Here is a 26,557-nt window from a genome sequence, read left to right as displayed (position 1 = left end):
CAAACCCTCTGAAAAAGTCACTGTCATATAAATATACACGTCGCTTGTCAGTCTTTGCTGGGCCAAGCTTACTACTATTTGTCCTGTGTGTAAAGCTAAAGCGTAGTACTAAAAAAGTGCTTATGTAAAGGCGTTTTCTCAGGGCAAAGTTCTTGAAAAATGTGGTCTTACGGCAAGGTTCTGCTTTTTGTTACATCAGTTTAATTGCTCCGGACTGGATTAATTTCGCAGAATTCTTCAGCGTAAGCTTTTATGGGCTCATTCCAATAGCCATTTCGGTTGGCGATGTTGTGCACTGCCGCCGCCGGTATCGGTAACTTGTAGCGGAAACATGCCCTATAAAAGCGTCCTATAGCGCGCAAAAAAAAAAAACACGCGATGGGACATGCGCGCCACGTAGCGTCCTTACGTGCAGACTTTGCATTGAAGAAGGAAATAACTTTATTGTGTCCTGAGGAACCCCTCCCCACCCACTCTTGGTTTAGTGGTCGGCAGGGGTCGCGGGCCGCACCCATGTTGGGACGGGAAGCCCGTGAGCCTCCGCCCTTTCGTGAGCCCTCTGGACGGCCAGGAGCTGGGTCTGGTGGTCGTCGCTTCGCAGGGCGCCCACCCAGTCTTCTTCTTTGCTGAACACGGTGCCGCATAACGCGGAGCATTGTTAGAGCATATGCGCTAGCGAGCAGTACGATTCGCCACAATCCGGACATTGCGGCTCTACTTCATTGAAGTTGCCAATTATTATTACACTAGGTGACACGAAACGTAGCAGCTGCATAGGTAGCGATCGATGCAAGGTAGATAAAGAAGGTTCGGAGAAGAAATCGAAAATTAAAGAGATGAGTAAAAAATTCTAGAATGAAAAAAGAACTTGTGTACTTGATTAAATCAAGCTGGTTCGGCGACTATGTCAGCGCCCCGTTTCAAAGGGGATCCCAATAAACCATGATCATCATCACTAGCATCGTATCGTGCCACTTGTGATGCGAGATGCGTGCCGCCTAGCGCCTATATGTGCGTCCTTTGCATTGCAGTTGCATATTGTTGCGCCAGCTTGCGCGCCATGTAGCAGTTGCACAGTACGTAGTCGCAGTTTCACATTTCATCATTTATATTAATGATATTGTAAATATAGATCGATCAATAACATACATTATCTATTCAGATTACACGAGCTTATTTTTTACAGGAGCAAACCTAGATGAGTTGATTCAAGCAGCTAATGAAACTTCACCCAAGTTATCCGAATGGTTTGGCGTATAATTCGTTACAAACCAATAGCTCTAAAACCAATGCCCTTCTTTCCGCGCGATAGGAACGGCTTGCAAGTACTCCCTTAAACTGCTACTAAATAATTTTGAAATTCAACTTTCAGAGACTGTCAAAACATTAGGTGTTAACTTTCATCGACATATGCTGTGGGATTCTCACATTGATGAATTACGTATTAAGCTAAGAAACGCCCTCGGTATGCTAAGGAGGTGTCAGTCGTTTCTGCCGGTTCCCCAGAAACTTCATATCTTAATGCGCTTTTTAGCTCCCACCTACGCTACTGCCAGTTGGTATGGGCATCTGGAACTCAAACATCAAAGAAAAAGCTATATACACTTCAGAAGTGTGCTTTGCGGGCTGTTGCGGATTTAGGCTATAGAGATAATAAATCTCATCTATTTATGAAGATTAAGGTGTTAAAATTCATTGTTGCCTATGAACATCCATTGTTGTTGTCGTTGAGGTCTGAAATTCGCAGAAATAGCCTAAACTTAAGAGGTTTAGCGCATTTACAGCCGAACATTTCATTGCGTCCCATCAGAAATTCTGAACACTGGCACATTCCCCGAACACGAACGAATTACGGTCTTCAAATGTTAAAACTCACCATTCCACACAAACTCAGTACGTTCAAGCTTACAGAAAATCACTTGCATGTTCTTTTAGGAAGGGAGCTATTCAACATGTTCACATAATCCGCTACAAGCCTAGGAAAATGCTGTCGAAATAAAGCACTCCTTTCTGTTTACAGTATGTCCTACTGTTATGTTACCTTGCAATAATTTTCTTGTCATTGATTTTGGTTTTTTGTGCGTGAATGATTGATGTACTTTTAGGCACCCAAGGACGCATATAATTATGTCTACTTGACAATTATCGTATAAGTTTTATTTATTTATTTTGTTTCTTTTTCTATCATACGTTAGGACTGTATGAAGTTTGCTGTGCTGCCGTTCTGCTGCCTTGTACGGATGGGAGGTGGGGCTAGTCAAGCTGCATCAGCGCAGCTTTTTTCCCACTTTCCACTCCGCAACTGTTCTGTGTAAAACACACTGTACTGTTGGTGGCGAAAATAAACTTTAACTTTCAACTTTCAACATGGCGGTACAAGGTAGATAGAGCAGTCCTGAGGAAGAAAATATGATGGAAATGTGCAAAAATTGATATTATGAAAAACACGTAAGGCATACCTCATTAAATCAAACGGGCTAGGTGACTGTCACCACCCCGTTTCAAAGGGGATGCGAATAAATCATGATCATCATCATTAACATCGTATCGTGCCACCTGTGATGTGAGATGCGTGCTGCGTAGCGCCTATATGTGCGTCCGTTGTATTGCAGTTACATATTATTACTCCAGCTTGCACGCCTTGTAGCAGTTGCATAGTACGCAGTTGCAGTTCTACGCGGCGGTACAAAGTAGATAGAGCAGTCCTGAGGAAGAAAAGATGATGGAAATGTGTAAAAATTGATATTATGAAAAACAGATAAGGCATACCTCATTAAATCAAGCAGGCTAGGTGACTGTCACCACCCCGTTTGAAAGGGGATGCCACTAAATCATCATCATCATCATCATCATCATCATCATCATCATCATCATCATCACCATCATCAACTTCGTATCCTGCCACTTGCGATGTAAGATGCGCGCCGCGTAGCGCCTATGCGTGCGTCCTTTGCCTTGCAGTTGCATATTATTACGACAGCTCGCGCGCCATGTACCACGTGCATAGTACACAGTTGCACTTGTAAGTGGCGGTACAAGGTAGAGGGTTCTTGAGGAATAAAAAGAAGTTTATAGAGATGTGTTTATTGTGTGCACTAAACATTGGCGCACCCATTTCTTGGCCAATCCCCCATCGTGGGTAGGAGCCACACGCATCACAGGCTACAACAACAACAACATACCTTGAACATTTATAAGTTATTTTGGTGGTGGTGATGGTGGCGGCGGTGGTGGTACAACGGACGGGTATATATATGTATGTATAGTACGCTCAAGAGACACGGCGCAAACGAAGACGACCATCTGGGCTTGGTACGAGCTGGTTTCCCTCTTGGTCTCTGGCTGCGCTGCTATTTTAAATACTGTGTAAATAGCTCCTTTTTGTCTGTGTCTTTCGAGGAGCTCCGCAGTGGTTGCTACATCGAGCTCGCTACCATGCCTCCCGGAGATGAGACCACATTAGCGTCGGCTACGACTCGTCAGACAGCTCCAGTCGTGACGCTTTCCCAGGCTCGCGACCCTGGTCTGTTTTCCAGATTGGACGGCATCGACTTCGAAGAGTAGATCAACGTTTACGAACGAGTCAGGACTAATAACAGGTGTGATCCAACGAACATGCTCGCTATCGTTGTAAAATACCTGAGCGGCACCCCACGCGTCTGGTACCGAACCCACGAAGACAAATTAACAAGCTGGGACAACTTTAAAGACAAACTTCGCGAACTGTTCAGCGACGCCTTCAGGCGCACGGTCGCAGCGAAAAAGGCCCTTGCGACGCGTGCTTAGAGCCCCACAGGGCCCTACGTCTCATACATGCAGGACGTCCTGACTTTTTTTTATCGCAAAGCTGACGACATGTCTGATACAGACGAAGCGGTGCATATATTAAAACGTATCACGGATGACGCCTTCAACTTGCTGCTTTTGGGCAACGTCTCTACATTTAGGGCATCATCGAAGAATGCCGCCGCTTCGAACAAGCAAAGAGCGGATGTATCGTGCCCCACATCGTGCGCCTGCCAAGCACCGCTGCTACGTCGACTTGCGAGGACCATCCTCGCCAGCCAATCCCATGTGACAACGTAACTCGCGTCGTTCGTCGGGAGTTCGAGGCCGCCTATTCGCCATCCTACTCCGCGACGTCCACCGATCCATCACCAGCCACAGTTACTGTGATTTAGGCCACGGTCCAACAGGAATTTGAAAACATGCGTCTCAACTCCGTGTGCTTGTCGACCCACGAATCCGGCGTGCAACACTTCTCTGGGGACCTCCAGAATCTACCGCCTTCTCTCTGCCGCCTTCAGGCAGGGAGCTCCACCCCATATGCTCACAGACCGAGGCCGTATCTTCTTGTACGTGGTCATTTATGACATAATGCCCGTCTACTCTATGCAGCAACACCTTACCACCTCATACCATCCACGAACCAACGGCCTGACCGAGCGATTGAACCAGACTCTTACATATATGCTGGTTAAACACGTTTGAGCCGATCACCGCAATTGGGACATCGCTCTACGTTACATTACCTTTATACATTACCTTTATACATTACCTTTATACATTACCTTTATACATTACCTTTATACATTACCTTTATACATTACCGTTACATTACCGTTACATTACTGTTACATTACCGTTACATTATATTTATTATCGCATTGACACTACCAGCTATTCCCCGTTCTACCTCTTGTACGGCCGTGAATCCGCACTAGCGGTAGACACCTTGCTACGATCGATTACGACCTCGACAAATGAATAAATTATGCTCGTGATGACATCGCTCGCGCTGACCGCGCCCAACTTGCACGCGCTTGCCTGTCGGTGTCACAAGAGAATCAGAAGCGTCGCTACGACCTCTGTCACCGTGACGTGCACTTTTCACTGGGCGCCTTAGTGCTGCTTGGTCGCCTTCCCGTCGAGTACGCCTTTGCGAGAAACTCCTGTGTTTACAAAGGCACATATCGCGTGGTTCGTCAAGTCACTGATGTCACCTATACGAAATCTTTCCAGCCAGCCTCGCAGCGTCCTCCACTCCTACCACCAATGACATCGCTCTCTGGCCCTACAATTGTCTGCTTGTCAGTGTTAAATACGGACTAACATCGTTGCTAACCTAACCTAACTTAACCGATGCTAGTTAGATATTAACTAGATCGGTCAAGTTCCCCGAACGCATTCCAGTTGTGGTGCGCATGTGCGCGTCGACCAGACCTGCCAGACAAGACTCCACGCGCGCCCTCGTGTGCCGCGCGTGGAGCTTTTGTTTCCGCCCTGTGTGAGGCTCCCCGAAAGTGCAACTGGAGGCCGGGACGGTTCGAGGTAGTTGACCTTAGTCCCAAGAAAAGCTGCTTTGAAGCAATAGAAGGTCGTTTCAAGGACGACCAGTTCCGCCTGCTGAGCGCCTACCAGGAAAGGAAGCAACGCCGGACGGAGGCAGCCATGGGAGATTAGAGCCTATGGAGTGCACCATTGGCCGAACATGACGCCACTTGCACGGGCCCTACGATTGGATGAAAATGACGACACCTGTACGGGCTCGCTGATTGAATGAAAATAACGACACCTGCACGGGTTCGACGACTGGCTGAAAATGGCGTGACCCCGACGGGCTGAAGGGGTTATAAGCTTCGGAAAGAGAGAGATGTTCTTCTTGCTACGGGCCGCAGCGTACGATTTGCTGCCGGCCGCGGATTACCTTTTCCATGATAGAGTGTATAAGCGCGACTGAACGAGGACGTAGAAAGAAACAGATACACAGAGAAGAGCCGTCTCTGTGTATATGTTTCTTTCTACGTCCTCGTTCAGTCGCGCTTAGACACTCTATCATGGATTCTAGCAACAAGCCCGCCAACGTGATTACCTTTTACTGCTATCTTGCTTTGGACCTATTCCTGTACATAATGTAAATAAACCTTAATTTCTCTAGTCCTCCTCAACGTCGGCCAACTCCCGTACTCAACGGCAAGATCAAATACCACTGATATACAACGGCACCGGGATGGTGCTTTCGTTTCGCCGCCAGGGGTTGTGTTGCGATACAACAGATGCTCAAGAGACATGTCCCAAATGAAGGCGATCATCTGGGCTTTGGCATGAGCTGATTTCTACCTTGGTCTCTGGCTGCACTGCTTTTGTAAATAAATGGCCTCTTTTGTCTGTGTGTTCCCACGCGTAACAATATAAACGCGAAGAGTAGTTTATCGCCGCTCCCGGAACCTGCGCGATATGGTAACCTCGTCTTAGACTACAGCATCTGTTCCTGCCTGTTGTCATCCCGGAAATGAACCGCGTTGCAATGTTTGTGGGAATATGACATCATCTAAGACTGCTAGAAGAACCGCATGAACTTTTTTTTTATGTCAACAGCGATTTTACTTGCAACCGCATTAACGTCATCAACATACTTGAGTGTTCAGTGTGTCATATGCAATACATCGGTCAGACCGAAAGATCCGCTCATATCTGTTTTAACAACCACAAGTCGCATACTAACAACTTGCCGTATATTCTATTGTCTGAACATGTTTGACCGCCGGCTCATTCGTTTGGGGATGTGAAGCAACGATACTACAATCGTGTTTTAAGTCACACCGCTACCGGGAAGCATGGGAATCTTCAAATTAACAAATTGAACACTGTACTGTTTAGTATAACAATGACAGGGTAGAAAAAGTGCCGGATATCTTTGTGTTATTATTATGGTTGTATGTTGCTTATGGCCTTTGGTTTACTACTGCAGCATGCTATCGCACTTAGTCTAAAAAATTCTTGCTATGCAGTATTTGCTTTCTCACTACTGCTGCCCCATTTGCAGGCATCGCGAAATGTCGGGCCAATGCAGCAGTTTGTCGACTGACTCGGAATTGACTTTTCATGTGTAGTCGATGATCCTGTATCACACTTAGATTTGCATCTTTCACTCTTATCTTCTTTAGCATTTATACCCTCTTGTATCTTTAATATTACCCACACGTGGATGCCCATAAAAGCGTTTGTGTGCTTGTATATCGGTTTACTCTGACGAAGGCCGTGGCGCAACCGTAACAACTAAACACGTTTTTTTTTTCGTATGTGCGCGCCTTCTTTCTAAACTACGTGCATACCGGACCTACACAGCATTCCCTTTGGAATTAGGTATTTATATTTACATTTATGCTGCAACTGATGGTGGACTGCTCCGGACCACCGTCAGTTGCACTTCACTCCATAGGCAGGAAGTGTGTCGAGTGAACTCCTGAACAACACTTTACAATGTGGTGGACGCGGTCTGAATCTATATGTATCTGGGTCATCAAGGAGGTGCGACGTAAAGCTAACGCATTTCTCTCACATTTACCGCTAAATCCCCACAGTGTTCCTTTCTTTTCAAACTGCGGGCTCAACCAGACGAAGTGTTTTACATCATCAACCCCACCCCATAAAGCAAAAATGGGGTAGTGGATTGTCCAGTCTTAAATAACCATATTTGAATATGTTGCTGGGCTCGTGGGTTCATTCTTGCGGGGAACAACAAGCGCAATCTTTAGACGAGACAGTGTACCTTGTCTGTCTCACTGTGGCGTCTAAAGCTTGCGCTTATTACAATTGCCGTGCATCTGTGTGAGTGGAGCCGTTCTAACTCGATACAGGATGATGAAAACAATATGTCGCAGTAAACGCAACGCCATATTCGAGGGTGCCCTATTGGCGAGTAACCCCCGTATTCAGAAATGCATGTTAACTTGAAGCCCAGGCTTGACTTGAGTTAAAGGACGCCTATCGTGAACGCACGTAAGGAAACGCTATGAGCGCCTTGGGCACGTTCACGCGAGGCATCATTTGTATCAGGCCAAGCATGGGCTTCAAGTTAAGATGCATTTCTGAATACGGAGGTTCTTGATTGCACAGGTTAATGCGGAGTTTTATGCAGCGTCTGCGATCATATTCAGGTTCTCATCAGTTAGCGTATGTAGTTAGTTTGCGTTAAGATTTTCTTTGTACTATTGTCTTTGCTAGTGCCGTAAGTTAGCTTATGCTTGTTAGTACAACTACTGCCATTTCTGTCTAGAGCGATGGAGAGCTGTGCTGCTGAAGGAATACACGCATATTTGAGAGCAAAGATAAGGCTTTAGAGACAGTGCTAGAACTCAAGGAAAGTCGCACGAATCTCATGACGTACCTTTAACTTAGAGAATGTTGAGTGTACGCTTTCTTTTCTCTACACCACAAGGCTACAGCCCTTGAGATGTGGTGATGGCTGTATAGGTTGGCACACTGGACAAAAACTTGGCCAACGCTTCCTGGAAACTATTGTCGGCGGCCTTTTTTGCACAGGAGCAACATTTCTTAGTGTGTACATATTCTCGTCGTGTATCCCATTTTTAATGCGTCAGCATTAGAACGCTTGTGCGACCGGAAACCTGGCGGCGTCCGTCGGTTACCTTTCGGCGTGGGAGAGGAGGAAAGATTGGAAAGGATGAGGGAAGTGTGACCCTTATTTCCTTCACTACCGTATCCTGCCCCCTGCTGGCGCTGAGCCTAGAGTTACTGTATATGCTACCGTAGGTAGCATATATACGGTAGCATATACAGTAACTCTAGCTGAGCCGTGCTCCCGCAAGGGTTGCAGAAGATAGTGCCAGCCTTTCCTCCTTTCCCTACAAGAACCACTTCTCTCCCTCTCTCTATTTCACACCTGGAGAGGAGGAAGAAATGAGTGAAATGAGAGAGCGTGCGGAGTATGGGGGAGGGATGTGTGACGTCACACCTTAGGAGCCAATAAGAATACAGGTGGCGCGTGACGTCGAGCTTCGACACTCCTCGGGCGTCTTGTTAGTTACCCAAGGCTTGAGAATGGACAATGAACGTATTTCCGTCGGATCAACCAATTGACCGACCTTTTCTTTTTTTTTTTTTTTGCTTCGGCACCATGGACAATATTCGCAGGCACTGTTGGCCGATGCATTGTCCAATTTGATGGGGACCTTAGTGTGATCGGAAAGGAGCAAGAGCCGGCTGAATGTTTGCAAGGCCGAAAGGTCTTAAAGACACTGAAACATCCACAGATATACGTCTTCGATCACAGACCTCCCGTCCATGGTGTCGGCTGACTGTTAGCTGACTCTTGTTATGTGTTTGTATGTGTCCCAGTTTACCACTTCGTGGACATATTGAACGAGAGGTACATGGATGAAAGGGAAACTCTCTACCTGCGCATAGAAGTCACCATTTACTGGATATCATGTGTGTCCTTACCTGAATGTAATCGAAATGCCATTATCACAAGCTACTCGCAGTGAGTGCTTTAACCCACAAATCAGCACATCCGTCTATGGGCACATGTAGCTTCGTTCATGCACATAGTAGCACACGGTTGCTGCAACGCCGTGGCGGCAGGGGAGCTCATCTTAAGAATAGCGCACCACATTCCGGTGCGCAGTGCTTCCCACAATCCTTGACGAGTTCCTCGAGCACGATGGGGAGATCTTATGCAGTTCAGTGCGCTCCATTCAATATCTCTCGAGGAACTCGGGAACTACCCGAAGATGCTGAATGCGAACAAGCAAAGCATTAACCTCATTTGTCCTTTGTCTAACACAGCGCCATGTTCATGCTCGGCAGCATCTTGGCATCTGATTCTCATACCGAGCACCATGGACACTGCAAGTAGCATTCCTGCCTGTGTATACACCTGAGCGATGAGTGTCTGTGAAAGCGCGCTATTCGCACGGCACAGTCTTGTCTTAACAGCACCTCCTCCCGAGAGGACAGGCATTCGGCATCGTGGAAGTCCACTTAGGCCGGTAACGTTGCTGCTTCGCGAGGAAATCTGAGTGACAGTTTGCTTGCTATCGTTGGACGCTCACGAAACGGTGAGCGTGGCCAATCTAAGCGTCTCCGCTCTCTCCGGAAACTGTCTTCTCAAACACGGCACTAACCTGTGCCGAGGGAATCCCATTAGGTTCGCTTCTGCCTATACGGAGCCTAAGACGGCGCCTTTGGTGTTTGCCATCTTGGGGGCCTCAAATGCACTTGACGCCGCATGCATCTTCGTATGTCCTAATTCGCGCAACCGGTGAAGGACGTGCGAGCACTCCTGCGCCCGGTCGGCGCATCTCCGCAGAATGGCGCGGTGTCGGAGCGCTCAGCAGCGACTGACTCGTGAAGCACAGCGGCGCTCCCTGTTACGAGACTTCGGGCTCCGAGCGGCCCTCGCCCGGCGCCTTGGCCGCTGCGCCGGCGTCCTCGTTCCTCGCCGGGCCGTCGGTCGCCGACGACGCGGCGGGCGCGTTCTCGGCGGCCGGAGAAGGTAGCTTGTCTCCTGCGCGAACGGAAACGAGAGAGCGGGTGACAAACTGACCAAAGTGCGAACAAATGCACACAAACGTCGCTGGCGCGATACTGACCTGTGTTGCTCTTACTATTTCCGCTCGTGATTCCCGAGCGCTAACTCACATCTGTTGTTCCCCGTCGCGATGGGAATCTATCTTTGGTGTTTAGTACCGCGAGAACCGTAGGAAAACGATGCACGTTATCTACGGCAAAGGGTAGAAACAGCCCATAAAACCACGACGACAGAAGAAACGAGAACGCACACCACGAAGCGATTGTGATCCGCCTGAAGGTCAGTGAACTATCGTCTCTCTGAAAGAGAGATAGAAGAAGCGGCAGAAAATGGTGCTCGTCGAAAAAGAAAGGGGTAAATATATAAACAAAAGAACGAAATGGATGACTGAAAGAAAAGGGAACTTGGAAGATGATCGACAACCGAATTAACGAGAGAGAGAGAGAGAGAGAGAGAAAGGCTAAGCAAATCACTGAAAAATAACTAAAAGCTGTTGCCTATATAGTTTGAAGTTTAACATAGCGAATAGATTCTAAAGCCGGCAAAACACTATGCAGCAAGGGAAAGCTGTATCGGGAGTTTTTCATGTTGCTCTACAGTATACTCATTGACACTTTTAATCTAGTTATAATATTTGAGGAATTTGTTCATTAATTAAGACTACTTATGTAATTGGGCGGAACGCAAAAAATAATCTGAGTATCTTCTAGCGACGGCAAACAACATTACGTTGGTTCTGTCCAGCTACGTGGCATTTTCATATTTTTAAATCTTGGTGCACGATAGCTGGGACACCATGTATACATATTTTTTTGTAAAAGTGCTACGACTGTGAGACATTTGTCGTCTTCCCAAAGGAGTTCTACGATGATCGAGGCGGAAATACTTTGCCGCTGCTTAAGTTAATCTAAAGAGACTAATTACCGAAAAGGTGTTGTTAACTGCATTATAATTAACTTGAAGGTAGTTGTTTTATGGAAAAGTCGTAGGACGTCACAATTTACGGCAGCGCTCGCAGTGCGCGATACCGACACACAGCGGCCCGTGCTTGGCGGGCGGCACAAGTCGGCCGCGGCTTTTGATCTTCCTCGCGCGTCACGGGTCTGACGTGGCGATAGCGGGGCCGCCCTTTCTGCGATTCGCCGTTGAAATTCGATGACAGCCGTTTCAAATTAGCTGCGATTTTCAATGTATCTTAAAAATGAAGGTCCATTAAGATGCGACTGCCTTTAAACTCGCCATTTAAACAACCGCCCCTAAAGTACTAATCAAAGGCTAATTGATAACTTTTTTTGTAATTAGCCTTTTCAGTGTCACTTAAACACACACACACACACACATTATATATATATATATATATATATATATATATATATATATATATATATATATATATATATATATATATATATATATATATATATATATATTGCATTGCACTCGTGGCGTCCAAGTAGGTGTAATTCTTGTGCCAACTCCGCTGGTGAGTAACAATAGAGAGTTTCAGAATAGGGGCCCGAATAGTTGGGGCCCCCAAAGAGCTTTGCGGGTGTTAGCGTTGTGGCATGCAGGAGTGAAGAGCTTTAGAATAGGGCTTTGAGGTTGCGCATAGCGTCTTGCGCTCACAGCGCCACTACGGCGTCAAAGAAAAGCTATTACAAATGACTAAATAACATATACCATTTTATGATAGGAACAGTAATTTTGACTTGCGTGTATTCGCGTTTAGTTACTATTTAGAGGTTATTCTGCAAGCAGCAAACAATTCGTTGCGATAAGTTTTGAGCACACGAACATTACGTGCCTCCACCAGCCAAGCTTAGCCGTGTTAGGCCTACGAGCCATAATATCTACAATCGAATTCGGAGTCGGCGGCGTCTAATGAAGCAATTTTCATAACACACGCTAGTTGAGAGAAAGCGATAACCGCAGTCACTTCTTCTAGCTTGCGAACTTCACGCGTTACCACGAATCGATCCCAGTTTGGTGCTATAGGTTGGAGCCGTCGCTTCGATTGGTGCCGCCATATTTGCTGACGCAAAGCTTTTGGGGCCGCTATTTGGGCTCTCGCTAAATCGGTGAAATAGCGTTCCCAGCGCAAAACCCAAACGCAGTTTGCGTCTCGCGCATGCGCAATGGCTTCGACGTTATTTCTTTGGGGCCCCTATTCTAAAGCTCTCTAAAATGCCTCGTCGTGCAAACTTCGTCCCGAGAGGAGCGCGTACCGGTGGCGCCCCCTGGCGCCTGCGTCGCCGCCGCCGGTGGCCGAGCGGCGGATCGCTGCCAGCAGCAGAAGCAGCCGTACGAGGCCGAGGCCAGCGCCGCCACTGCGCCCATGATGCGGAAGGCCGTCTGGGCGCCCAGGAAGTACATGGCGGTGCCGCCCACCAGGCTGCCCGTGCTGCGACCTGCGACGCGCGCCGGACACAGGGTGAGAAGACGCCGAGCGGCAAAGAGCCGCCCGAGGAGACCCCGCAGATACCAGCATTGCGCTGCGGGGCCTCGAAAAGCGCCGGCGCCCGCAAGAGAGAGGTCTCGCACAGAACGGTATCGCGTTTGCTGACAGACCAAAGCAAGTCGCGGCCTATCAAATGCACCGTCGTGCGGGGGGCGCTGGACTTGCACTTAAAATGCTGCTTCTTCTTCAAAGTATAAAATATCTGAAACCCAGAGTTCTCTTGGGACATTGGGAAACCTAGCTATAGTATCAGTAGCGTGATACTCTCGAACACTTGCTCGCAATTGTTTTAACGCCGTATTTGATCGACACGCATTTATCATCGCACATAAACTTGGCGTATTGTTCCAGTTGTATTCGCAAAATTTGGCCTCAGTTGTTGTAATTATGCCAGCGCAGCCGTCTAAGTCTCACACCACTCGTAAAACAGACCAATAGCGCTATGGACCACTTGCATGCTTATTCTACGAGAAAATGCGCATTAACCCACCCATTTGGAACGTTGCCTACGCCTTACCTATACCATGCCCCTAACTTTCCTTGGATATAAACAAGATGCCTCGTTTAGCTCACCGAGGACACCGGAGAAACAAAACACCAATCTCGTAATGCCCCATCAGTCACACCATTAATTGAACGATATAAATTTTACACATTTATCGACAGTCGATCGCACTTCGTCACTGAAGGTATTTCATGAAAATACATGAAAAAACGAGGGTTTAGTAATTATCTGCGACGCTTGCATATGAAGCAGGAAATGAAAGTTCACGCAAGACCATTGCGCTTAAAATACTCCTATTTTCACTGAATTTCACGTCCGTATCTCGTGCGTTGTTTTGGGAGCCTAGAAAATATCTAAATTAGCGGTAGTATGACGCGCTCCAATGAGTAACTTTCTACCATGGCTTTAATGAACCTACACAGTGTAAACATTGTTAAGAATGGCGAGCTGCAAGGCAAGATTGCCACCCAGTTATGACTGGGGGACAAGACGCGCATCCCCCACTCACCGTCGCTGCAGCTAGGAGGCGTTCGAAGAAGCGGCCTTTGTGCTGAAAACCGCCTCCTTCCACCAGCCCCGTCGACATTGTGACGGAACGAGTTCTGTGTGCGAACAATGGTTCCGGAGTTCTCCAGCGCGGACCTGATCTGATACGCATGGACAAGCTCCCGCGGGAAAGCCGTATTTTGGTGCTTCCCATGCCTCGGCCAGACGCAAGACAATGAGCTACCCACGATTGGCACCGATACTTCCCGGAACGGCAACCCTCCAACGCCATCGTCGGGCATCGGAATGTGTGTGCCTTTGTGTACGTAAACTGTTCTGCGGAGGGGCGGCAGGTTGGCGATGAGTAAACGAACAGTCGCCGCCTCGTATGGCCGGTGGACCGAGTGCATAAAAACTGTTGTTGTGCGAATGCTGGATACACTTCTCTCGTGCAGTCATGTTGGACTGACACTCTTTTTCTCAAGCAGTCATGTTAGACTGATTTAATTTCTGTAAATAAACCCTTATTCCTCGTTCTCGATGAGAAGCAGTTCTTCACTTCATCAACGTCCTCAGCGTAAATAAGTTGGACGACGGCATGGGCCAGCTACCTTCGAATTCATGCCGTACTCCAATCTTGGCAAAGGACCACGGGCGATAGGGATTGAGCCCCCAATCCTGGCAACATATATCGCTCGCCACTCGGAACATTGTTTCGTGCGTAGAACAAATATAAACACCATGCCTCGCACATTTTGCCGAGGATACCGGGGGGAACAACCAAATTCCGTGTATAACGTATGAAAATTTAGATAAAGGGACCAGTCAGTTAGTGTTTTCAAATTACGTAAGCAATCTACACAGTGCAAATTTTCGGTACACATCACCAAAAAGTGGCCCTCATTTTTTCAAAATACGAAATATCTGCTGTGTTTGTTCCTGCCAGGAAACAAGTAATACTGCAGCTATTATTTACAAACACCCTGAAAATGAAATCGTCAGTCAGAAGTGACACATGTTTTTAGAAGAAGTCATCGTTCTATTGGTATTCAAATGGATGTGCGAGTACGACCAAGGTCATTTTCACGAGCATTTCTACGATAAATCGCGACTACACAATAAAATTTGTCAGTTTTACCTGTAAGTGCTTTGACTGTATTTCTGATGGTGATAAGATATGGAGCTGTAACGCTGCAACAGACAGAAATTAAATAGTTCCAGCATTTGACAATCCAGCGATTTCAGGCCGTAAGGCACACCAGTCGTTGAAATGAGTGCGTCGGACGTAATCGACTTTTTTTACAGTGAAGCTGTTTATAGCTAGTATATATATATATATATATATATATATATATATATATATATATATATATATATATGATAATTTTATATATGTGATAATTTTAGTGGGTCGCCTTTTGTACAATCCCCGAGTGCAAAGCGTACACACGCAGCTTCGGCAATGGTAAGAACATGCTGGTATCTAATTTACAGTTATACCTTTAAGCCCGGTATTCGATGCTCAAACAATTCTTTTTTTTCTCACCACACAGCGCAGACGGCACTGAGATATACGCGTTCACTGGTCATCGCGTCTCATTCATTCCCAACTGTACGAGAATGACGCGCCCTGAAGTTCTGTCAACGTCTGGTCACTGAGACTCTCCTATATTACACGTCATTAGCGTCCACAAATTCGCAAACATGAGGCATTGCTAATCGCGCGTCTCTCTCTCTCTCTCACACATACACTCACACACACACACACACACACACACACACACACACACACACACACACACACACACACACACACACACACACACACACACACGCACGCACACACACACACACACACACACACACACACACACACACACACACACACACACACACCAATGTGGTCCATTTCCCTACGCTATGCAAAATTTGTGGACGAAGTTAAATGTAATATGTGGACCAAATACAGCTTTTCTAAGAAATTCCGTCAGCAAGTGCTTGAAAGCGTTATATGGCCATTTTACGCCATGTTTTCTTGTGCCCCGAGGGAGCTCGAGGTTGCACAAGGTTGACATTTCGTAGGAACCGTAAGGGAAATGTGTAGCAAAACTTCAACGTTTCTGACTTAATTAGGGGCGTTAAAAAATTGTTATTTAATCCTCGCTTGTTCATTGTATCAGACGCGCGTGCGCTCATTGTATGGGCCCTTCGCCTGTCCCCATCTCTGCATGACGTGACTTATCAAGCGGTCACCTGAAGGCTATATATATGGTCAGGCGATCAGGAATAAATGTCGTTATTCTTGTTGCGCCCACGCTGCGTGTTCTTTGCTGGACGGGGTGGCAGAAGTTTCTCCGCGCAAGCAGTAGCGTGCAGGCAGAAAAGGCGTCGCAGGGCATGGCGGATCTAGCGAAGCCGCGTATCGAAGCACTGCGAAGAACTGGAGCCGGAACAGCTTGCATGGTATTTCGGTGCTTTATGCATGGTTCGCCCGGTGTCCTCGATGAAGTAAACGAGGCGCCCTTTTTGAAGCGATATTTCTATGTCTCACTGATTCGTCCGCGAGTGCCGAAAACGAACTGCAGGAAAGCCAACTTACACATCTGCGCAGGACATTACAGCTTACACACGCAGTGCCGTGCCAGCGCCGACTGGCCGACCGGTCAGTGCCTGATAACGGCGTGAAACGACGAGCTCAGCGAGAGTAGCGCATGTGCACAAAGCGCAAGTTGCGCCTGCTAGTTATGACACCACCCCAGTCGCGATTAACTGAGCGTCCCTACTTATCGGAGACAGCAAGTGCGCGTAAACACGGGCTTGTATTAGGGTCTGGAAAACGCAATTCTAAACAAGCAATCAAATCACGTATGCATAGCATCGGGTCGTTCAGCATCTCTTGGGTTCGTTGCGTGGTCGTTGGCTTTGGACTTTGATTCAGCTTACATTGGGGGAAAGCTTCGCGTTCAACCATCTTTCTTTAAGAAAGGGGCTTTGGATTTTGTTATGTTTTGTGAAAGAAATTAAGGGGGGCCAGGTAGCTGGTGATGTTGGTGTGTAGGAAAAGTTCAAGGTAGGTTGGTAATTGTGGATTTGCATGCAAGCGCTCCGGAGCCTTATGAGCATATGTAGTGGAGATGGAGGTCATGTCAAGTGCAATGCGCGTCGAGACGATAACGTTCGTCACGTAATTAGAATTGTCGCAAATATTTACTCCACCCTCGTTTTTACTCTTTTTTATGTGTTATACGAGGTTTGTAGTGCTTTGTTATACGAGGCTTTCTCGGTGAAATAAGCAAGTCTCTCTTTCTCTCTCTCTCTCTCTCTGTCTTAAACACAGAGAGAGCGAGATCACGTGCATACTGGACTAAGGCCACCTCACTTGCCCTGTAGTTTATGACAGCATCGATGACAGAAAGCAAATGCAGCCAAAGCCGAAAAGAATTACACGGAGCGAATATACGGTGAATGCTAGCTAGCAGTTCCAGGTCTCCGGTGACTTTATTTTGCGGCGTGTGGTTTCACCGCATCATTAGTCTTAATGCGGTGAAGCCTACTGTCTGGCAGCTAAGCAGAAGTTTTTCGAAACTGATCGGGGGCCGTATCCTGAAACGATCCACTTCGGCGATAGTTCGCCGTCAGGCGCGCGCTGATTGGTTGTTTTAGCAAAATCGGGTGAGCTAAGTCATCTGATTTTGCATCCCCCCCCCCCCCACTTCTAACCACCTGGGTCCGTATTCAAGGACCCCGGCTGTAAGAATGGGGGGGGGGGGGGATGAAAGCAGCAGATGACAACGGAGGAAGCGGGATGGTTACAGAACCGAAAAAAAAAATTGTCTGTGTGGTTGTAGCGCAAGTAACATCAAAAACAAAATAAAAAGAACAAAAGTGGGACGCTGAATAGCCAATGAAACGAAGTGCTATTTTAGAAAATAAATAAATAGAACGTAGTGAACTGGTCCTCCGATGTCACCGCGGCGCCATGACGACAGTTAAATAATTGCCGCGTCGCTTCATTACAGCAGCAATGTGGTCGATGTAATTTTTATTGTGCTGCTGGGGTGTTCACCGACATTCTTATGCGTTTAATCGAACTCGTTCGGTCGCGCATAAGCAATTGACGTTTAAAAAGACGGTTTCACTTCAGTGCACATACATATTCGCATTATGCGCAGCGTGTAACAGTAGTTAAAGTGCGAATTGTCGAGATGGCTCGCTGTCCGTCGGAAGCGCTTGCCTCCGTCTGCGCGATCACATGCTAATGCGTGCTAAACACGCATCAAGTTGCAGATCCTCATTTGTTATTTTTGTAACACGCCTGATTGCCGAAAGAGGTGAAAAACGGCGAACTTAAAATTCGGAAGTCTAGCCAAAAAGAGGGGAAATAAATCTTATGACATTTATGCAAACCTTTACTAGGCATGCACGCACTAACACCACTGAGAGAAAACCCGTAAAGTCCAGTATAACATTACTCAGGTTTACACAAGTTCACAAAAATATCGTCAAAAGTTTCAAGGCCTTCCGCCTGATTCCGCTGATCCATACCGATTGACGCTCAGAGCGATTTTGCTAACTACGGGCTTTGGCATGTCGTGCACGCACTATTTGAGCCCTGTATTTACACAAGATTCATTCGGCTCGTTCCAAGGTTTAACTAGATTCATCCTCTCGTCTGAAACAAGTGGCTCGGCACTGTTTCAGTGGCTCCGCATTTTAGAAAGTGGCTCGGCACTTTCACTATGGCAAACTTAACCACAAAGCCTATATCACGTGGTGCGACTTTACTTGACATTTGGCGACCCGCCGCAGTGGCGTATTAGCTTTGGTGTTGTGCTGCTAAGCCTGGAAGACGCGGAAACAGGCCCCGTGCACCCTGCGTTGGGTGCAGACGTTAAAAGACCCCAGGTGGTCGAAATTAATCCGGAGTCCCCCCACTACGGCGTACCTCATGATCACATTGTGGTTTTGGCACGTAAAATCTCACGTAAAATCGAGGCAGATGACGATTATCATTGTGTGGCAAAAGGGGCACTCCAAAGGGTGTAAACTTTTCTTATACTCTTAGGCAAAGTTACACCCTTTGGAGTGCCCCTTCTGCCACACAACGATAATCTTCATCTGCCTTGATGCGTTTCCTTTCTTTAACGCTGCGAGCCCGGTACTTTCCAGTAACGAACGGCATGCGCGTTATCAGCATGATAGCTTTCCCGACAGGAAAGTAGCGGGCACGGAGTTTTCAAGAAAGGAAACGCATCAAGGCAGATGACGATTATTGTTGTGTGGCAGAAGGGGCATGCCAAAGGGCGTAACTTTGCCTGAGAGTGTAGCGTGTAGTTTCCCTAGCTTTACCGCAGCAAGCACATGCTTCTTCTTCCTTCATATATATCTCGCTTTATAGGTGTTCTAAGGCATCCCGATCACACTTCGAAAAGTAATGAGCTTCCCTTTGAGTTATCACAAATGGTTTCTTTCCTGATTTCTTTTTTTCCTCTTAAGCAGTTTCTCATGGCAGGTTTCTTTTCCATTGCCGCCACCCATGAGATTATTTCAGCTTCTCTGACTTTCCGCTTGACCTTCTTTGTTGCTGTGTTGCCCGCCCTACAGGCCGCATACTTGCTGGTAAGCTTCCTAGTTCTTTTCCTCCACTGGGAATCAATGTTTTTCCTGTACAGATACCTGCACACTCTCCCAGCCCATTTACTTTCTTCCATATTCCTCAGTCGTTCTTCATACTCAATTTTACTGCGAGCTTCCCTCACTTCAAAACTAAGTCCAGCCCATATCACCCTGCACAGCTTCATTTGTAGTCTTCCCGTGAGCGCCCATTGCGAGGCGACCCACTGACCTTTGGTTCCCGTCGAGTCCTGATTGTACCCCTGATTTAAAGCAAACGACCGCATTCCCAAAAGTAAGCCCTGGAACCAGTAAGTCCTGGAATACAGTTCGCTCGCAGCGCCCTCGCACAATTTTTCCACACGCGGAGCCTCAGTGAGTGAGCGCCGTTTGGCCCACTCGACCATTGTCTATATAGTACACTCTAATTAAGACACGCAAATGTGTCACTTGCGCAGTTGTTTTGTGGAACCATGCGGTTGGCGCGCAAATGTGAAAACCTCAGGCGCCAGGGTTTCTGGATGTAATACCGCGACAAACTGGGAGACTTGGTTATTATGGCGCGAAGTTATTGCACAGAAGGGAAGCGCACTTGTACCTCCTGCTTTCCACCGTGTAGTGCATTGAGGAATGTGTGATTGCAGTAGCGATGATCGCAGCTCCGAGCATATAAAATAATACCACGTACTCGACAGGGTCCTTGAATCAGACTTGTACACGTTAGAGAAAAAAAGGAATTAATTTTAATTGCTATTTCTTCCTTCAAAAATGATATTGCTTACAGTAGTCAATTACACGCCCGAACAAATTAATTGAGGAATTACTACAAAGTAATTTATTACTTTTAGGTTACTCTCCTCGCGGCTTTTATCAATGCAACACAAATACAGTAAATGAAATGAGCTGGCCTGGTCGTTTCACTGCGTCCACTGCAGCGTTTTATACACGTTGGTTATCTCCATTAACAATTTCTTTTCAAAATTCTAGTCTGTTATCTTCCCTAGTTTCTTTGCGAAGACATGAGCAGCGACACGGAAAACTCGCTCAATGTGCCCGATAAAGGGGAGGGCGGTGTTGTAACGTGCCAGCACCTTGCGCCTAAGGTTGCCATGCTCGCATCTGCGTCCTCTGTGAAACGTTTACTGTTGCTCGGGGAAGACGTCCCCGTTATAGGGCCAATAAAAAGCCCGAAAAAGTTGTTCGCAGGCGAATTCCTAGCACCAACGCCTGAATGGTCCACGGCTATCGAGTCATAGCAGTGCCAGTTAACTTAGTCGGTCAACATGTGGTGGAGCGCTGAGGGACACCCGGATTGCGCGAGGTTGCTCCGTGGCAATGTAGTGGCCGCCAAATCCATGCTGCGCTGCCTGCTGAAAGCTTCTCGTCAATAAGGTAACTCGTTGCATGCGCCGATTACTGAAAAATAAATAAGTAATTGAACTACAGGGATCGTTGCAAAGGAAAAAAAGAAGTAATCGAATAATTAAAAAACCACCAAAGCTGTAATTGAGTACATATGATTCGTTACTCCGTTGATTCCTCGAATGACGTTCAGTTTGCAGGAACAGTCCCTATATCTCAGTATAAATTAAAACTGAAACCTATGCATTCTACATTGTTCACGAAATGAAAGGCGGGTAACACGCCACCTATCGCCATGTTTTAAGGGCGAAACTATGCTCGTCGGTAAGAAGAGTCGAAAAGCGCGCGCCGTTTATTATAGCATTCACTGGAACGGCGTGTAGTAGATTTCAGAATGTTCCGTAAAAGGTCGCACACGTGACCGCCAAAGAGAGCGTGCGAGCTAGACACAGACGCGTGTTCGAAGTTCCTGACTGCTGAACACGCGACAAACACTGTTGTGAAGGGGCGTTCATTGTACAAAGCCGGCGGTTTCCAAAACAAACAGATTACTGACGCTTAAGTATGCGGCGGTATGAGTTGCTCGTGAAGCGTTAAAAAATGTTAGGAAAATAAATGGTCGCGCAGGGAAGTGGGTTCTTCTACGGGCGCGCCAGACTTATCGTCACGGGCAGAGCAAGGCCGTTAACACCGCAGCGCAAGTTTCCCAGCTCGCACGTACCTGCCGGCGAAGGCGATAGCGCAGCACCTCCAGACAACGAGGCGCGTTCGTTCGCTCCTGCACGGAAAACAGTCGGGTCGGAGTCCGCCGCGAGCCCAGTTATCGGTCACGTCCACCACGGCGAAAAACGCGCAGCTCCGAAGCAGAGGCACCCAAGCGTCGACGCTTCGTTGCGCGAGCGGCTCCTTCGCTGGAGCCGCGCCTCCCGAGCATGGACTCGCCCGTTACGTCGGCGACGTCGATACTGCGTTTGCCGTCTCCCTTTCTATTTAACCGTCGATTGCCTACGAAATCCTGCGCATACATGGACACCGGATTCGCGGGCAAAAAGCCACAGAGAAAGCGGTGGTTCTTTTTTTAAACGACCAACTCACGATCTCTTCCGATGTCTTTCCAACTCTCGTGCAATAAAGCAGCGAAACAGTTGCCTACTGAAAACAATGCGTAAGCTGATATGACATTTGACCGCGTCTTCAGCGCTGTTTATCGGTACGCAACTAACTGGCCCAAATCAACACCTCACTAAAGCGAAGCGTGGCCCAGTCAAGTGCCATTTTAGTAGGACATACACGGAGAAAATATGACCGATGGCTAGAAGATAACACGCGACGAAAAAAAAGAACTTAGTGCCTTTCCACTCTGTGAAGAAGGATGACCAGCGAAGCTGTGTATGTGGGCCCTTTAATGGCGAACTGCACCTCCGCCGCTGGTCGGCCCAGCGTTGCACTATCTTCGTTATAGTGCAATGCCCGCGTATGGGGAGTGCTTACCGTCTGCTTCACCTACGCCGTGGGTCAGCCCGGCATTGCACTATCTTCGGAATCGGCCCACGTATGGGGAGTGCATAACGCCTGACTAGCGAAGCTGTGTATGTTGGCCCTTTAATGGCGAACTGCACCTCCGCTGCGGGTCGGGTCGGCATTGCACTATCTTCGGTATAGTGCAATGCGCACGTATGGGGAGCGTTTTGCTTACCACAACGACACGAAAATTTCCTTGACGGTAGAGGTATACACATAGCTTCGTTGTAAAACACACATACCGGACTTGCTCGACGAACTAACTTCCATTGCCTCATTTGCTCTCTAACTAACATACATTGCCTCATCAGCTGATCACGTCCAGCGACCCTTCGATTTAAGAGGCGCGGCCCACCTGTATATAGGATGCGCGCCCTCGGTGGCCGTTTGGCTATTGTGGCGAGGTTTGGCACGTTGGAAACGCCCAGTCACCAAGCCTAATCCGGAGACATTTACTACGGCCTTTCTACCTCTGTTGCTTTGAGACTGCATTACGATCAATCAACGTCCCCGGGTTGCGACAAAATTGCAAGTTAGGGCTGGGCATTTTATTGATAAACCTATAGATTAAATGATTAATTCTTCAATAGCGGTTAACATTTTTTTTTTCACGATTGAGTAGTTGATGCCCCGTGAGCAAAAACAGGCAATTGTCGGCACAGACGTTATTGCTTCGCTTCCCCAACAGCGAGGTAAAGAACCACAGACTGAACCGTAGTATTCTAAATAAGCGTGCGTTAATCTCTGCTAGAAATCAGGACAAAATCCGCTCCTGCGCGTTGCACTTGAATCCACGGAGCAGAACAAGTGGTCAAATGAACACTCACTGCAGCTGGAGTTACGACTGCCTTCTGTGTGGCTTTGATGCGCTTGGTATGTGTCCTCACAAACAAGTTGCCGCTCAGGTAACATTAAGGGCTATTGACCGTAAAATGGCTTTTTTTTATTTGGTGGTTATGGCACAAATCTAGTCGGTTGATATTTTAGCTCGCTTATGTAAGCCCAGAAATATGATTAATAAATTAAAGGTTCCGATTATTCGTGCTTTCAGCCGAAATAATGGGAACCTCTTAATTGATTAATTGCACCAGGCCGGGCCCTGGTGCAAGTACGCAGCCGTCAGCCTTTGCAAAACACTCTTGCTTACATAAGTAGTAATGTGCGTTTTGCTCACATAAGTAACTTATAGTTGCGCACCGCTACTTAGTTATGACATCCTTCCTTGTATACCGTACACACAAGAGGCGACCAGGGTGCATACTTGGAATCGGTGGCTTCACGGCAGAGCTCCCGTATACGCAGCCCCGGAGGTGTGGTTCAGCCTCTGCGTAATCGCAAGCTGCGCGCACGCTCGTAAAAACGCGCTTACCGAGGCCGAAGTAGATGCTTCCGACGCAGCTCTGCAGTGTTGGCTTGAGTCCCCTGGGCGCTATCTGCGTGCCGTAGGTGCCGATGGCGACCCACAGAAGGTGAAACGTCATGGCTTCAAGTCCTTCCAAGAGTATGCACCACAACGGATGCTGGCCGATGTATGAGTAGCCCACTAGCCTGGCGCAGTAAACCAGCCCGGAGAGTGCAATGATATTCACGACGCCTAACTTGTCTATAAACCACTTGGTTTCATAGAGAAACAAGAAGCCGGCGAACCCGCCGATGGATATTGTCAGACCAAGAAGGTAGTTGGCGGCGCCCAGGTCGAGCAGATACCAAAACAGGAAGTACTCGAGGAAACCGTAGACGCTTCCGAGGCACAGCACAAACAAGAAGAGGCTAAGGAATTGCGGCTGCTTCAAGAGTCGCCGGGCCTTGTAGAAGACGTTCTTGCCGGGAGTGGCCACTTGGATTTCCAGCACGTACGTGAAGATCGCCGTGAGCACCGTGAAGACGTTGAACATGTAGAAAGCGGGCGAATAGTCGAAGCCCGTGATGACGTGCTCGCTGCTGAGGTCGATGAAGAATCCCGACAGCGGCGCGCAGGACACGGAGCCGACGATGGCCCAGAAGCGCTGCCACGCGAAGCGTCCCTCGTGCGCGTGCACCATCGACACGGTCGTGGCGTCCACCAGGGTGAAGCATATGGAGACGAGCACCTGGAACACGATGCGCAGCAGGAAGTACACCGAGATGGTGACGCGCCGGTCGCTGCCCTCGGGCGGCGTGCACTCGGCGTGCCAGAAGTCGGCGGCTGACACGGCGTCCACTTCCTCCGTGTCCTCGACGGTGCACTTGAGCGAGCAGTTGGTGTGGTCCTGGTCCGGAAGATGCTTGAGGCACGACACGTTGTGAAAAACCCTGCTCTCCCACGTGATGGCCGTCACCGGGTGCAGGCACAGGAGGTCGGGGTCCCTGGCAGGCTGCAGGTACAGGCCGAGAGACGTACTGCGCGCCAGGGTGTCGTTCTCGCTGACCACGTGGCACTCCTTGTTGCCGTAGTCGTCCGTGAAGCAGATGCCCGTCTCGTCGATGGCGTGCAGCCACTCCGTGTCCGGGCACTCCGGTCTGCAGTCCGAGAGCAGAACGGGCAGCGCCAGTCCTGGCGAGGGCTCGGGACACGCACCGTGCTCGTCGCCGCAGTGGTCCACCACCACCTCGAGCTGCAGCGACGGGCCGCAGTGCAAGTGGATCGCCGGCGGTGGCACGGGGGGTCCCAGGGCCTGTGGCACCAGCAGCAGGCTGGTGCCGGACAGCGCCGTCAGCATCAGGCTCCCCAGTAGCGCGCACTTGTAACTCCCATATTTGTCGCCCAGGAAGGTGGCCGCGTACGGCCCCAGAAGCTGGGCGAACGGCACGATGCTGTAGATGATGGCCGTTTCCTCCACGCTGAGTCCCAGCTGGCGCATGTGCACCGTCAAGAAGGGCAGCAAGCAGGCCGTACCTGCGAACGTCACGGGAGCGGCGCGCCGTCAGCCGTACGTACCGCGCGCATTTCACAGGCGCTGCCACGGCCACGTGATTGCGCCTTATATGATGCCACCAGGCGCACGTACCGCTGTGCGACCTCGATGCGGTACAACCTCAGCGGCACTGTTGCTGCTCTCTTTTGTCACGAATGGGCTGTTTAGAAGAACTTCTTGTTTTAAACAAAAAAAGGACCACCACAGAAAAAAAAAACGAAGTAGATGGAAAGAGTAGATGGAAAGAGTAGATGGAAAGAGCGCAATTTTCGTCTACTTGTTTTTTTCCCCCCGTGTTCGTTCTTTCGAACGCACAACTCTTCCTAACATGCATAGGCTGCCGCGGAAAAAGTGTGGTACTGAATGTCTGGGCTGCTTCACTTCAACCAGTTGTACACAAACAAGTGTGTGATGATAAAGCTAATTAAAAAAATTAAATTATGGGGTTTTACGTGCCAAAACCACTTTCTGATTATGAGGCACGCCGTAGTGGGGGACTCCGGAAATTTCGACCACCTGGGGTTCTTTAACGTGCGCCTAAACCTAAGCACATGGGTGTTTTCGCATTGAGCCCCATGGAAATGCGACCGCCGCGCCGGCAAATTTCCAGGTTTATACAATTTTCTAATAATAAGGCTTGCACATTCATCTCTCGTGTACTAGAAGAGTAGTTAGGTTGCTTCAGTTGTGTATAGCGTTACTCAGTCTCATCGTACTCTGCATTACAGTGGTGCTCACTTGCTACGCAGATTTCCTTGTTTTAGCATTCTTTAGGATCATTTACTAGATTGATTTTTTTTATTTCTATGGTTCTTTTAATTCGCTCGCTATTACTATATTTGGTGTACCGTATACAGGCAATATTTTCGAGCTTAACATGTTCCCGTTGTTTTGCTTTTATCAAAGGATTCATTTTTGATGGTATGTGTCGTTATTCCTTTTTGTGTTCTTTTGAAGCTTCTAGATTATTGGTAACATATGGTAGGCAGATACCATGCGAGTAAATGTCGCATTTTCATTCTGCTTCTTGCAGTTGCCGTGATATCAATTTCTAAATAACTCTAGTCTGTTCTTCGGATAGCACGTGCTCCCTTTACTGTGCAAAATAAAAAAAACTTTAGCACACTTCGCGTTCTTGCTGTTCGTCATTGTATATGTGTACTTACGAATTTCGTTTATGCATGTTCCAGTCAATAAATATCAATTTCTAGTTCATTAGGAATTGTTTCGGTAGTTTTATTCATTGTTGATATGCTTTTAATTCGGTTTACTCTGAATTTCTGATATATTTTGCTCAAACCTTGCATAAGTATTATTTTTTGCAATAAAGTGTTGCTTTGTGATATGCTCATTTCCTGCGCTCTTGGCACAAAAGCTCTGGG

The 26,557-nt window shown here is 47.9% G+C and overlaps 1 protein-coding gene across 1 annotated transcript in view; it reads right to left on the bottom strand.

Annotated features, from left to right (window-relative positions):
- Nucleotides 1-9,181: 9,181 nt before the first annotated feature.
- Nucleotides 9,182-26,557, bottom strand: part of LOC135920164 (major facilitator superfamily domain-containing protein 6) — a 58,455-nt gene continuing 41,079 nt past the window's right edge. Inside the window, exons 2-4 of the mRNA XM_065454309.1 lie at nucleotides 23,651-25,156; nucleotides 12,562-12,744; nucleotides 9,182-10,312 (exon numbers count right to left, since the gene is read on the bottom strand). Of these exons, the coding sequence (XP_065310381.1) occupies nucleotides 10,176-10,312; nucleotides 12,562-12,744; nucleotides 23,651-25,156 (1,826 nt within the window). The 3' untranslated portion in view covers nucleotides 9,182-10,175. The remainder of the gene's footprint in view (nucleotides 10,313-12,561; nucleotides 12,745-23,650; nucleotides 25,157-26,557) is intronic.

The sequence above is a fragment of the Dermacentor albipictus genome, chromosome 3 (genome assembly GCF_038994185.2).
Source record: "Dermacentor albipictus isolate Rhodes 1998 colony chromosome 3, USDA_Dalb.pri_finalv2, whole genome shotgun sequence".
NCBI classification, from domain to species: Eukaryota; Metazoa; Arthropoda; class Arachnida; order Ixodida; family Ixodidae; genus Dermacentor; species Dermacentor albipictus.
This window is presented reverse-complemented; position numbering and strand designations above follow the sequence as displayed.